Below are 15,404 nucleotides of genomic sequence, written 5' to 3' on the forward strand. Positions count from 1 at the left end.
GGCGAGCTATTTATAGCTTCTTTTACCGCAGTTGGCTGACTCAGTCACTATTAATTTCCTTATTACAAATATCTTATGGCAAACACATATATTATTTTATAAGACCATTCCCGCCCAAGAATGACTATATGACTTTCTTTCTTTCATATAAACATTATATTCATTCTTGGGCGGGAATAAGTTAAAAATAACTTAAATATATAAGGCCAATTAGCACGAAGAAAAAACAACGGCCGCTGTGGTGTAGTGGTTAGCATACTGGACCTGCAATCCAGAGACCCCGTGGTTTCGAGTCCCGGCTGCGGCGTGAGATTTTCGTGCGATTTGTCTATATATATATATATATATATATATATATATATATAATATATATATATTCCAAATGTCCGTGTATAATGGAATTGAAAAAAAGTACTTAAAATTGAAAAAAGTATGTGTTCAACGGTGACGTAAACTTGTATTCATGAAGGCTTATCCTCGTGGTATCAAAACCCATTAAAGCATTCTAATTTCGCAAATTTCAACGGTGAAACACACTATGTTTTTATGTATTCGTCAATTTGTATAGAAAATCAGATGTTGTCCCTATTTCATTTCATTATTAAGAACCCATTTTTAGTTCTCTCTCGTTAAAACATATAGATTAACAAGTGATTGATTGAACAATGAATAATCTAGTTTAAGATAAAACTTACTTCATATTCAAATGTTTATATCATTGTACGAAATGTACATTTTGTAGGTTTCATTAAACGAAGCAGTCATTTGTTTGAAAGAATGATTGCAGAAAAGAAACATACGGAAGTAGAAACAAAAGTTAAAGTGAAGAATATTGCTGCTATTTTATCAACGGCGTCGACAACCATGTCCCAAGTAATTTGTTTTGTTTCCGTGACATTTTTGGCTTCCATATTGTTATCGGTCTTGTTATCCGAAGTTGAAGTTGCTTCTGTCTCAATGCTTTCAGCTGTATAGACCTTGTTAGATTTGGTATTTTTCTTACAGAATACTTTGCTAATTTGAACGAGAAACACAAGAAGACGTGGAACTGCCGTGTCCTTGTCCATTAATTCTGCTTTCGTTAAAAGGACAGATAAAATTGTGATGATTGTTGACTGGACAGTTTGAACAACCAAATATATCGAAAACAGTGGTATCTTCTCGGAATGCGAAGGCATGACAGAATCTACAATTGTCAAGTAGAAGGAGAAAGCCAGGAATACTGTAACCGCGTACCCTGATCTGTTACCACCGTTTGGTATTGCAAACACGAAAAGTCCTAACATGTTTACCAACAGAACTGGAAGAAATAATGTCAAAAGGGCGTGCTGGGGTTTCCGTTTCAACTTTAATTTATAAATTAGGACATCCACGTTCAATTTTGTTGAATGGTATGCACTTGTTTCTAGGATATCCCATTTAGGGTTGGGTTCGTAATCGCTTTCCAGTACTAACTCTGGGTATGCGGTCAGTTTAATCTGCAATAAAACAAAAAATCCATATCACAATAGTAGTATAGTACATATATTATTCAAGGTAATTTGAGCAACACATTAGCTTCAATTTTGTTTTTACGCTGAGTTTAACACATTTTGCACATATCTCGACGGTCGGTCCTCCTTACCAGCCTTCCTGGGAAAACCTACTAGGAATTATTTATTTCTTTGCACGTGACCGACCACAAATTCTACATAGGTTATCAAATCGGCAAGTTCTTGATTACAGATCCGATACTCACCATATTATGTCAAAGGGGTGGACAACTAGAATCCATCACTTCAAATTTTGAACAGCTTTTGATAGAATTCATGTTAAATATTTAATGGTTTCGTAAATAATGACATAATGTTTTAATTTGTATTCATTTTTTTAAAAATAAAATGTGGCGTTTGAAATCTTGTCGTTGAAAACACAACAGAACTGATCAATGAAAATGATTTATATGTCAACACCATGACACTGTTCTTTTATATTTTTATCATTATTTCGTTATTGAAAAACATGAAACGAATTGATTGATTTATTGTCAAAATGTTTCTTTTATCCGAAATTAGTAAAAATATTTACATGTACTTATTGTGTTTTCTATAAAGTTCCTTCCGATACTCAAAGGTTTTATTATCTAAAGTTTGAAAAAAAAACATATGTTCTCAAATCTCGAGAGGGACTTTGGAGGAATCTATCCAGCTAGCTTTTTCCCTCGTAGGTGGGTTTTAATTAAGTACTGAAAATAAAATGGAAAATTTAAATATGACCCTTTACTGGTTTGGGGGTAAAATAAAACAAAAAAGACAACAAAGATTTTTTATGCAGGTAAACTTGAGAGCCATCAAATTTTAAAAAATTTGTTCCCAAAAGCCCCCCCGGGGACATTGCACCCGTCGAGCATAAAATTTGCTGTGAGTCAACGCGTTTATATCCAAAACGAACAATTTTCGGCTATTATTTTATAAAATTTTTTTGGATTAATAGGATACCACGTGGTGTTATATGTAAACAAAAATGTAGGGTGTAATCATTGATAGTGTATTATTGCACATATTTGTCATCCAAAGGAAATTAAAGTTTATTTCGGTAAAACTGTGTGGTTTAAAAATGCCCACTGATATACAATTTTAACCAAATTCGAATTAATGTCAAAAGGCAGACATTATGTACTTTCGGTTTGTACCACCATAATCATGAGCATATAAACAATGACGTTTAATTTTACGAGTATATCTATCAATATACTTGATTTCAGGGGAAATTTTCTCTACACGATATATTGGTATAAATTTAGTTATCAACAGCCAGCATTTAATAACTATTTTTTACATGTTTAATTTCTTAGCGCAGGTTAGACCGAAATATTGTATTCGTCCTGTGTATTCTTACTATTGGGCTCGAGCTTTTGACGGAAAATGCCGAGAAGATGAAATTATTTATGCACCAGCTGAATGTTTGCGGTTATTAGATATATTGGGATAAAAATAGTGAAGGATGTATGTGGTCATTTTAGGTAACGTTTATTTGCGAGCGATTGTTTCATCATTAAAAAGTTGCTTACTTTAGCATAGCTCCAGGACATAAACTGTATTTCACAAGTTTGTACATCATATGGGTAATAAGTCATGTCTATGTCACACGACGTTTCAAACACCTGGAATATAGATATACATGTTGTCAGTTGATTACTCTACGTGCTGATGGCACTTACAATGCATAAATATATTACGTTTGTATATTTACAAAACTTGGTGGTAAAAATTAATACATCCTGTCATAGTTTTCTTCTGGATTGTGATAATATAGGTATTTATATATTTCTTAAACATTAGACATAGACTTCTTTAGTTTGATTTTTTAACCTTATTTGGAGTCATGTCACATTAATACATGATTAAGTACAATGTTTGTTAATACATACTATATTTTACAAAGTTGTTTATACGTATCTGGTGATTTGAACAAAAAATATTCTTGGGAGTGATAAATTGTACATACCTCATGAGGGTACCACGCAATCAAACCGTCATCAAAACTTTCCACCAGAATAGTTTCATCTCCAAGACTTTCATATGATTTAACAGAATTGGCTAGAACTATATCTGGCTTCCAAATATCGTTCTGAAAAATAAATTGTTTCAATAGTATTTACTTATTCTGTATAAATATATATTTGTATATACTTAAAAAGGCTAATTTGAATTCTCCGTTGCTTTTGGCCTTCGTCAGCCACATTTATTATATATGTCACTTAGGAAGGCCGTAAGGCTGAAAGCTACGGGAAATTAAAATTAGCTTTAAGTATATATGATATACGGCAAATTTGAGACTTTGTCTACATAAGAAAGCTGTCCAATCAGGAGAAATTACAGATTGGATTAAATATAAACAACTTCGAAATAAAGTAAATAATCTTAAAATAGATGAATACAGAATCCCTAAAGAAAGCCCAACACGCAAAATTGAAAATGTTGCAGGCTCGGTTTGATTGAGCCTGTTTATGGACGGTACTGGAAAGTGCAAGTTACCGTCCACGCCCCCTAGCACCGGCTTAAGCAGAATTCAACATTTAAACATGAAGTAGTAAAATTATGAATTTAGAAACATCCGCAGATGTGTCATACGGCGGTTATCATGGAACCTTCAATGTGACACTTCCGTGCCATTCCATGAAAAGCGGCGTATGGTCCCCAAGTAATATAAAGCGTGTGCCCTAAACGTGAAAACAATGGGCGGAACTAAAAAAATGGAATTTTGAAAGGGGATCAGAGGTTATGAAGCCCGCAAAACACACGCAAAACAAAAATACTATAATGACTAAGAATACTCATTATGTGACAATAGTGAAAACAACCCCCGTTAATATTGGAAAACAGTCAAAGAATTTGTGAAAGAAAATAAAAATTGTGAAATTATACCCCCTTTAATATTGAAATTTATGGAATTGATGTTATCCATTCTTCCGATACTGAAAAAGCTAATTGTTTGAATGATTATTTTGTTTCTATATCAACAATTGACGCCGCTAATGCAAGTCTTCCAAATTTTGGTACTAAAATAAATAAGTTTTACAACGGAAATTATTGATATATCATCATCCCTTGTAATAAATAAGTCATCAAGCCCAGATGAAGTAAGTCATTTAATGCTAAAAGAATGTAAAATCTCTATTTGTAAGCCTCTTTGTATTCTATTTAACCGTTCACTATCTGAAGTCTTTTTCGGAAAGAGTTATGTTCAAACACATTTTTAACCATTTACACGCAAATAAATTAATTTACGAAAATCAGTCTGGATTTTTGCCAGGGCATTCGACTGTTTATCAATTACTGGACATCTACCATCAAATTGGTTATTCTTTTGATAATAAAATCCCAACATGAATGTTTTTTGTGATATTCAAGAGCGTTCGATAGAGTATGGCACGAAGGACTTATATTCAAATTAAAACAAAAAAAATACGGAATTAATGGCCAGATTCTGGAATGGATTAAAAATTATCTAAGCAATCGAAATCAAAAGGTCTTTGTTGGTTCCTTCTATTCTGAAAGTAAATATATCACTGCTGGGGTCCCCCAAGGCTCTGTCCTTGGCCCCTTATTATTTCTAATTTATGTTAATGACATTGCTGATAATCTAATCAGTGTAACAAGACTATTTAAGAAATAATATATCCCAAACTGTGATTTTATTGCTCAATAAATTCACTGTTTGGAGTTCGGATGCGGAATATAATGATGCGCATCCGAACGACAAACAGTGATTTTATCAAGCAATAAAATCACCGATTTGGATATATTATTTCGATTCTAACACAACATCAACAAATAAATGCTGCCATACCTAATATTAAGCTAAATTTTGCATGATTTGCTTCCGTACTTATTGTCAGCGCGTCACATTTTAGTGGTTACGTCACGTTTAAACTCAGTAAAAATTATTGATACAAATTAGCAATTTAGAAAGACAGTCTTGTTCTGGTACTGCAGTACCGAGCTAAATTCTAGTACTGAAACTATACAAAACTCCTTCTTTAAATTCTTATGGAAGTCAGGCCCAGATAAAATTAAAAGAAATGTTGTTATTCAGAGTTATGAAAATGGGGGTTTCAGAGTGATACACTGAGAGACTTTCATAATGTCTCTTAAATTGATATGGATAAGAAGAATTTTAATGTATAATACTAAATACTTTAATTTTGTAATTTAGATGAACCATTTTAGATCAAATATAAGTAAATATGCTGACCAATTTTTGGTGAATAAACTTCAGACAGTGCAAAATAAATTTTGGAATGGTGTTTTTACTGGCCTCATACAGTTACTTAAGCAGTTCCCTAGAAATTGAAGTGAACTTTGCTCATGTCCTGTTTTGGCATAACTCTATGTTTAAAAATTGAAGAGCTCAGTTCCAATCGTTAACTTTTCAAAAATTGTGCCGCTATTCTTTGAGAGCATTATTATATAGTGCAAAAAAAAGGTTTTAAAGTTTGACAATTATGGGGCAAATATTTTTTCTTTTCTGCGTAATTGAAACTAATGTTTTAAGGTAGTATACCCCAAATACATTACTTCCACTTTGAAGAGTATTCAAATAGGCTAGAATCTTTTTCTAATGTTACATTAAAAATAGGTCTGGCATTTATTATTTTGACAACTTTGGTAAGATACTTTTGAATTATTATCTGTATAAACTTTGTAGAGTCTTAAAAGAAACCTCTTGTTCCTCCTTAAATGTATATCTCAATATATTGAATGTAAATGAATAAATGTTATGCATTGTGAAAAAAAAATCTGTAAACAATTCTGGTAAAATACCATGTCTTTTTAATTGAGACCGTATGTGTCAGGCAGGTTATGTGTATGCCATATTCTGTACAACTCTGAGCCTACCATTCTAGTTGAAATAGCTTAATGTAAATAAGTCACTCCAAAATTCTAGACTAAATATTTTGTAAACACTGGAGATTTAAATAAAAATAGTAGTAAAGAACCGCAATATATTTTGTCTTTGTCAGATTGTTATATAAAAAATGTGTGATGTTTTCATAAGCAAAAAACGGTCGTTATGCTCCCTTATTACTTATTGTCCCCTGATCTTGTACCTTGTGTGTTCGTTATGTTCTCAAGGCTCGAATAAGACCTTCCAGAACAAACATTTGCCAAGCTCAGACACATCGCTTCTGCATATCCCTGTGATTCATACTTTATCTAAAGCACTATGAAAATTTGTTGTTGGTGAATACAAAATATTGTTCAGTAAATTCTATAAAGGATACATTATTATGCGTGTAGTTGTATCTATGTATGAACAATACTCGTATACACCACACAAGTAGAGAAAGGCAATACGTTACCCGGATTGGAATGCTACCTGTGGCCAATATGTAAACTCTAGGTTGTTGTATTCAGAAGCATTCCATTGCAAGTGTGTATCGTTCCATTGTATGGCCATATAGGATGTTGTCTTCAATGTTTCTGTTATCTCATCTAAGTCAATAATCGTTTCAAGATAGAAAGAGATGTTTACATCTGAAACATACAAAAGATGATTTATTGAAACAAATACCTTACACTCTAATGCCCCAAAATCAAAACGTACCTCCTATTATTGACCAATATATGGCAAATGATAGATTCATTATCTTTTATAAGCAATTATTTAGAGGTGTTTCTCGCCTTTTTGTAGACTTACTTTGTTCAAATCATTGTTACTATGAAATTTATATATTACTTCAGTATTTTTAATGACAATTCATGTTTTTTCGTAAATCTGTAACGATTTACTCCGTCTAAGAGGCATTCATACAAAGCTTGTTTTGTATAATTTATTTAACCAAATTATCCTATTAAAATGAATGAATTTAACTTATAAAACGTAAGTTAATGTTGATCTTCATTACGCCTGATGACATTTTATTTATAAGACAAATATATAGAGGATATTTGTTTGTTTGTGTGTAAGATGAAATTCTATTTCATCGAGTGGGCTTTATAAACAGTATTCTCACGAGTGGCGTAGCCAATAACATCATACACAACAAACAAACAAATTTTCTTAATATTTTATGCTTAAATTCAAGTTAAAACGAAATTTTTATAATATCAACGTCAATATTAAAATCTGTTTTCCCCATTGAGAGCCCGATTAACTCGGAATGTCTCATTAAATACAAGAAGTCTTGAGCTGAAAAATAAGTTCGACAATCAACGTTAAATGACGATGATATTATTCATTTTATTAAAAAAAATATGAATGATAGCTAGTTTTAATAATAAAAACAAACAATTCTTGTAGGAGAAAAAGTCCAACCATCCATCCGTATTTCCGTACTTACTGCGAATTTATATTAGACCTGGCTTTGTTGAATCTAAGCGGCAGCCATTTTTTAAAGTTGTGCATTTCACGGGAGGAAAATTGTGTTTGATTCAGAGGATATCATTTGGATTTGTTAGTCATACACCTTTTTTTAAAGAAAGAAAACTTATGGAAGGATGTGCATGTGGAAGGAATGTATTTTTCAGACTGTAAAAATGAAACAAAAAAATTAGAGACGAAATTTGGTGTTTGGAATTTGAATGAATAGAAGTAAGTTTTCTTCTTATTATCACTTTTGACATTTAAGTTATTTATCAATTTCAGCTTTGCTTTTCTTTAAACAACCTGACATTGTCAGAATTGTCAACAAAAAATAAAATTGAGGTACAACATGGGGAAAATCTTAAAAAAGTAGTTTCGTCATTGAAAAGTGTGAAATTATATTTTGATAATTTTCACTGTGAAAAAATCAAATATAATTTTCACAGAAAAATCAGTAATCCACTGAAAAGCTTAAAATAAAAATGTTTAATTAAGAAATGATATATCCCAAACAGTGATTTTATCGCTCAATAACATCACTGTTTGGAGTTCGGATGCGAGGAATTATATCACGAGGGCGTAGCCCGAGTGACATAATGATGCGCATCCGAACGACAAACAGTGATGTTATCAAGCGATAAAATCACTGATTTGGATATATTATTTCGATTCTAACACGACATTAACAAATAAATGTTGAGGTACTTGATAGTTAAGCAAAATTGCGCCTGATTGGTTTCCGAATTTATTTTCAGCGCGTCGGATTTTTAGTGGTTACGTCACGTGTATAATGATTACGTCACATGTCTAAATATAGAACGTCAAACTGTGCATCTGTTCCATAATAACTTACACTTTTTGTTCTTATATGTTCAATAGGGAAAAATGCGGGTCGTGTTAGAATTCATTTTAAGTTATCAAACATAGCACTACAATATATATCTGTTCGTAAATACGTAATAAATTAAAAAAAAAAACACTTTACTTTTTTATTTTAATAGTTCAGCACACAGATCTAGCGCCCACACAGACAGGGGGGGGGGGGTACTTTGCAAATCTCAGGTTTAGCTTTACACATACAGTTCCGAAAGTAAAACTGGGTGATCTGATTTGGAAAAGGAAATTGGAAAAGAAGCTTTGGCACTGTGTGCGAAGGAAATAGGATTGGCAGAAAGTTGTAGTGAAAGTAATAGTTTTAAATATCAATAAGATTGCTAAACCAATATTTGAAAGAGAACTGCAGGTTCATAGTCAGCTGCGACATCTAAATATTGTTCTGCTGATGGCCTTTGCCATAGACTTGTTGTCAGAATTAGTTGATGGTATGACTTTGAACAAGTGCCTCTTCGGTATTGATGAAACTAGTATCACAAATGTCAGTGATGTTGCAGATTTCACTTGCATGCAGAAGTACCGGTTATCATTCATAGGGACATAAAACCAGAAAACATTCTAATAACAAATGATTTCAATGTTGTTAAGTTATAATATATAGGCCTTAGCAAATTGAAGACCATGAACACTGTTATGACAACTTTGGCTTGATAAGTTTACAGCCTGGCACACCTGCTTACCAAGCACTAAAAGTTCTCCTTAGTTAAAAAAACGTTATGATAATTTCTTAAAATTTTAACTAAACGTTTAAAAAATAAATATTATGTTCACTCTTTATTTTCGATGTTTTATTTCATCTGAACCATACTTACAAGAACATACATCGTACCCTGCAGCCTAGGTTTTGAGTTTCTTCTGTATAAGGGAAAATTGTTAGAAATACAATACATATTTAAAATGTTCATTTTGTTAAGATTTTCATGTTTAATAATACTTTAATTTACACGTTTACGAACTCTTCATGGTGTGTTTTAAAGGTTTATAAAAACGTGATATAAAAATTCATTTTGATTTCTTTTTTTCAATGTAGATACGAATTGCATGTTTCAGTTTTTGTTCATATCGTTCGTCTGGTGTGTATTTGTGAGATTTTGAAAAGTTTTGTCGACATGACCGCGAGTGAAGTTTCTTGAGAGGTCAACCATTACAAAAGTACTAGGAAGCACTGTATTTCCATTTTTATTTCTTCACAATAATTAAATATGTTTAAACTAAATTCTCTGGCTAAAAAGCGATAAAAATGAATCTTTTTCACACCTTCACGGGTAAAACCTGCTCACCAGAAACCAATGCTAAGAATTTTTATGTCAGATGATCACTTACCAATTGACTTCTAATACATTTTATTATTTCTATCACGGGTGTAATTAAAACATTAAAAAACAGTTGTTTTTTTTAAATGTAACCTGAAATCATATAATTATGCAAAGTTTAGATAAGAAATATATGCACAACCTCAAATAATGTTTGAATTTATGTTTATATTTTCTATAAATAACTGATTGTTTATTATCAAAGTAATGCAATTAACACTTTTATATATTCTAAACACACTATTGTAATTGCTCTGAAATAATCCAATATGCATTAAAGAAATGTATAATAATTCTACATCACATGTCGGTGATGACTTTGTTAGAAACAGTAATTTGTTTTTATCATTTGTACGCCATAAATTAATTCAATTCTATTTACAAAGATCGAAAACCGATTCTTAAATCATTGGGTTTCAAAGATAAATATAAACAACCAAATATCGATCACGCAGATGGTAAATGAAAACGTCGCCTTTGGTCTTAAGCTGTTGCTATAACAATGCGAGCATATTTATATGTATAATATGCCAAAATTATCTAATTGAGTTCAATTTAAAACTGGAAAGGAACCAGAAGGACATTTTAATGAAATTAAAATTGACAAATTAGTAAACCATTTTGCGTCTTTGTTTATCTACAGAATCTGGCCTTTAGAGGGATAAATTTATATGATAAATTGTGTGAACACTGTACAATGCATGTTGTTGAATGTGAATATCATTTTGTTTAAATAAGTATTAATTAATGTGAAATACGTATTAATTTTTACCAAAAAACTATTCCATAATAACTTACACTTTTAACTTTGGATATGCTAATACTTGAATACATTGTACACATGCATTATGCTGCACGGTTTGCCATACAATTCAAGTTTTGAATGGGATATACAGACTACATAATTATTTTAAAGAAAAATAAAATAAATAAAAAATGATAATTATAATAAAAAACATACCAAAAGGGCGATATACATATTGGAATGGTGGAATCTTTGAGTTGTAGCCCTGATTAACGAAAAGTTCTGTGTAAAGGCGATGTCTTTCTGTAGCGTTGCTGGTAGGATTGGATATGAACACACAGACACATCTTGTGGTAGACGCTACAAGCAGTACTAATATCTTGAAGTCCATTCTTTTGTTCCTATAAATGTAGAAATATGCTGCAATATCAAATAAAATATTACATTCTTCATTGATTATTAACAAGAGAAATAAATTAAGATCGAGCTGCTTAAATTCGATGAAACAGTATTTTTCAAAATGCTATGTGCAAAATGAAATGTAAAATCTGAGATATAACGGTATCTGTAACGAAAATGTATTTATTACATACATGTATATCATTAAATATATTGAAATGAATTATCTATAAGACCATTTCAACCCCACCATTTAGAAATGTTATTTCCTACAATAACTACCTATAAAAATAGGATTTTTGAAAATACTCAAAAGTTAAGAGTATATTATCTGAGTTGGAGGATCGAAATGAATTCTGATCAACTCTTTTTGAAATAGTCCGAAAGAAGTCGATTTGATTTTCTTGAAAAAGCTTAAAACTAAAATGTTTAAAGGTATTGAGAAAATAAGTGTTAAACAACGCAATATGGACTTAATGTAACACAACAAAACAATCGTACTTTTCTTCATAAAAATAATTATAAATTGTAAAACCTTTTACTAGTCAAACAAAATGCAAAACAAAAAAAAAACATTGGGTCTGTGAGTTAAACTGCAGAAAAAAAATTCACATCAAACATGCAAAGTGTCACTTTGATTCTGTACATGTATGGATTTGTTTGAAAAGTGTTGTTAACTGTAGAGCTAAAAAAACTTCTGAATGGCATTTTTTGTAACTATTAGATGAATTTGTCTAATCAATTAGCTTGATTGAAATGGAATGTGTGTATTGTAAGGGATTTCAGTATAAAGAGAATAAAATTATTATGGTACACAATACTAATTAAAGCCTGATCACGTTAAGGATAATGAACGCCCAGATTGCATTTACACTGATGACAAAGGCCCTCTATTATCGCATCAAACCTTGAACATTATAACATGCATGCAATCCGATAAGATTTTTAATTTCTTTACGATTATGCCTTCAACTTTTTGTGGTTAAATAATTAAAAAAAGTTGACAGCCATGAATCTTGCTTGTAAGTATTGAATATATAACCTATAATTAACCAATTTATCATTTCGTACAATTGAAATTCATCAAACCTTCTTTCTTTACAAAAACCATTGTTAATGTTAATAGAGAATTTCTTAATTAGTTTGTAATATACATTATATAAAATTAAAAATGAGGAAGTTATGCGTAGATAATTTAAAAAAATATATAAGATATAAACGTGTATTACCAATCTGACTGTCTGAGAGATAGTCTCATGTAAACAATGAATGTCTAAAAGGAAGAAATGAATATTTAACCAAGATTAATTTCCTATCTTAAGAAAGTGAATGAAATACTTAAATTGCTTCTATCTGAAAAAATGTTTTCATACCGGTTATTATAATACTGTATGATTGCTTCTTCGGCTTTAAGTGGACATAATTTTGAATTTTAATACCCTTGTCTAATGAATAGGGTTATATATTACATTCCGTCATATAATTTAATGCATTTATATATAATTTTTATATTTCGTGTTTGAGTTTTTTTGTCCAATAGGATTGCAGTATTTCAAATGAATCGTAACACATTAACTTCGGTTAATCGGCGAACTGTTAATCAGTCTAGTAACTCGACTGTTTACAAAAATGATTTAAAACACTAAGCCGGTTAAAAATTATTAGTACGTATTTACAAAATTAAATTGGTCGCGCCTGACCAATTTAATGTTGTAAATACGTACAAATAAACTTAAACATATGCATAATTTTGAATTCTAATACCATTTCCTAATGAGTCGGGTTATATACTGAAACGTACCCGGTGTCTGCTAGCCCAGACACACATCAAAATCGACACGTGGGTTCTTCTCAAACACACGTAAATGGATAAGGGAAAATAGGGACACAAGGACTAAAAGATACGGACACCTGAATTAACACAACAATTTATTAAATAACATTTCACAAAAAAAAAAAATCGTATATAGTATATTTTGTGGATGGCTCTTGCTTGGGCTCCTCGTCTTAGGTCAGGAATATTCTTCTTTTACGTCTAGAATAATGTATAATATAAGTCGTAATGAAAGGCTTGACAAATACGGTGTCACGTCTTGACTGTGGTCTGGTACGAATTACCATGAAATGCTATAAGGTTGATGGGGTATCTAAAATGGTAACTACAAAATACAGTGGTGTTCTACCCTGGTATATGGGTATCACTATAAAATATGGGATTATGGCTATGGAAACTTTGTCTTCAGTCAGGATCTATCATAAATGGAAAATAATGCCAAACTGCCAAACTACTAGTAGATTATATAATATAAGCTTTTATATGAACTATTACTGGCACAAAGTATTATATACCTTTCTGGTGGCTGGAGATACATCCATATTCAATATAGTATAGGTGTGGTCTGGTGGGTATCTACCAAGGTACTGATAATTCTGGCAGATTCGGGCTGCTATTTATAGTCTCGGACGCTGGGTGGCTAGCCTGGCTAGGGTGCCTAGCTTGGCAGTATCGTCATCGTTTCCGATGACGTCACTGCCTAGCTCGCGCGGGCAGAATGTTAGCCAGTGCCAGCTGCCATGTTTAAATTGGCATTTGTGGCTAATTAATCATTAAAACGGCTACAACGTAGAAAATAAATCGTTTTAAAGTTACATTTGATAAATTTCATAAAAACTAAATAGCGACATTTCATTAATAAAGTTGGTTTTATATCGACTCCAGGTCTTATTTTGGTGTCCAGACAACCAAAATGAGTTTTATTAGCATAAAAATAGGTAACCTCATTGTGGCGAAATGGGAAGTACAATTTCTGTTTGCATGAGAAACTCCGCCTTCGGATCATCCGTACATCAATATTAAATCAACAAACATGACTATAAGTGGCAGTCCTAATTTAACGGTATATTTCCGCATTGTAACGGATGTTTTCATAAAAATTTAATCTTTTTACGAGATGATTACTTTTACTGAATCCCAGGTTTAGTGCACCGTGAAGCTTAAACGTTTAAAGTGTGTTTGCATAAGAAAATATCACATTTGCTGTGTTCCGGATAGCAACTATAAAACTGTGACGTAGCGCATACACGAGCTCACTATAGTCTTCATTTGCATGTTAAAATTCGTCTACGAACTTTAGTGTTACCGTGGGGTTTCCCGGTTAAAATCTTAATTTATGAACAATATTTGATGAGATTTACAACAAAACTTTTAAACAGGTTAATGAAACTGTAGAATGTTTGATTTTTAGGCCGACGGCAAAATATTTTTACATATTTATTAAATGTAACTTTAAGTAATATAACCATCGCAAATATAAAAAGGTTGAAGTTATCTGTGCATATGTACAATGTATGTTTTGATGATTAAAAGTCGATGTCATGAAGTAGAGTTAATTACTTTGGTACTTGAGTAGTTTCCAGATACGGGTTTATTTTCGGATGTTAAATGATGGGCCTGATCGTTATAATACGTACATTCCTTCTTGATATGATTTTAATAGATGGGTCATATAATTTTTACCAAAAGTGCATATGCTTTGCACTTGTACCTATAAAAGGTAAAAAGGTTAAAAGAAAACCGTAAACTGACGATGTCAGGATGACAAAAATTAAATAGTTATAACTTTACAAAGTAATTCCAATATTTATGTACATATCTAAATATTCATGCAACATGTTTCTTTATTTGGGTTTAACGGCGGGCGACACTTACACATAACTGGTCACATAGCACCAATTAGCACTAAAACATGTAGGCCTAAAATGGCGTGGTTCATGTTAGCTAGTTAAGTTAATTTCCTTTAAATATCGATCATGGTTGACAAAACGTTCTCTTAGTGAATTGACTTGATACACTCTGTCACGAACATGTGAATGTTTATGGCATTCAAGAAGGAAATATTTGTCAGTAAAATATTCATCGCAAGCTATGTAACACCGCATTTTGGGATCCGACGCACTTGGTGTCAAAATTTGACCACAAAGTGCGTGAAACATGTACATTGTACATATGCATTTTTAACATCAGACGAACGACCATACTTTGGGGTCATAAAAATTAAATCAGTAAAAATAAATTTAAGTGATATTTGAAAAAAAAATTATCTTGTACATTTTTTGTAGTTAAAAATAAGGTACGAAGTAGGCGAGCTAACAATAGCAGACGATAGATTAAATAGATTTCTTGTATCATAGGGTGGCAATTAGCA

The 15,404-nt window shown here is 31.6% G+C and overlaps 1 protein-coding gene and 1 non-coding gene across 2 annotated transcripts; one reads left to right on the plus strand and one right to left on the minus strand.

Annotated features, from left to right (window-relative positions):
* The first annotated feature begins 232 nt into the window (after positions 1-232).
* Trnaa-ugc (transfer RNA alanine (anticodon UGC)) lies at positions 233-307 on the plus strand. Its single transcript has one exon. It is a non-coding gene; the product is annotated as a tRNA-Ala (tRNA).
* A 377-nt stretch (positions 308-684) lies between these two features.
* On the minus strand, positions 685-11,191 carry LOC132727209 (neuronal acetylcholine receptor subunit alpha-3-like). The gene is made up of 5 exons (XM_060712630.1): positions 11,017-11,191; positions 6,862-7,019; positions 3,487-3,609; positions 3,050-3,142; positions 685-1,478 (listed from the first exon to the last, which is right to left on the minus strand). The coding sequence occupies exons 1-5, from the start codon at positions 11,189-11,191 to the stop codon at positions 762-764; spliced, it is 1,266 nt and encodes a 421-aa protein (XP_060568613.1). The 3' UTR covers positions 685-761.
* Positions 11,192-15,404: the final 4,213 nt, after the last annotated feature.

This window comes from Ruditapes philippinarum, unplaced genomic scaffold (assembly GCF_026571515.1).
Source record: "Ruditapes philippinarum isolate M1 unplaced genomic scaffold, ASM2657151v2 ctg12111_1_1_1_1, whole genome shotgun sequence".
In the NCBI taxonomy this organism is placed as follows: domain Eukaryota; kingdom Metazoa; phylum Mollusca; class Bivalvia; order Venerida; family Veneridae; genus Ruditapes; species Ruditapes philippinarum.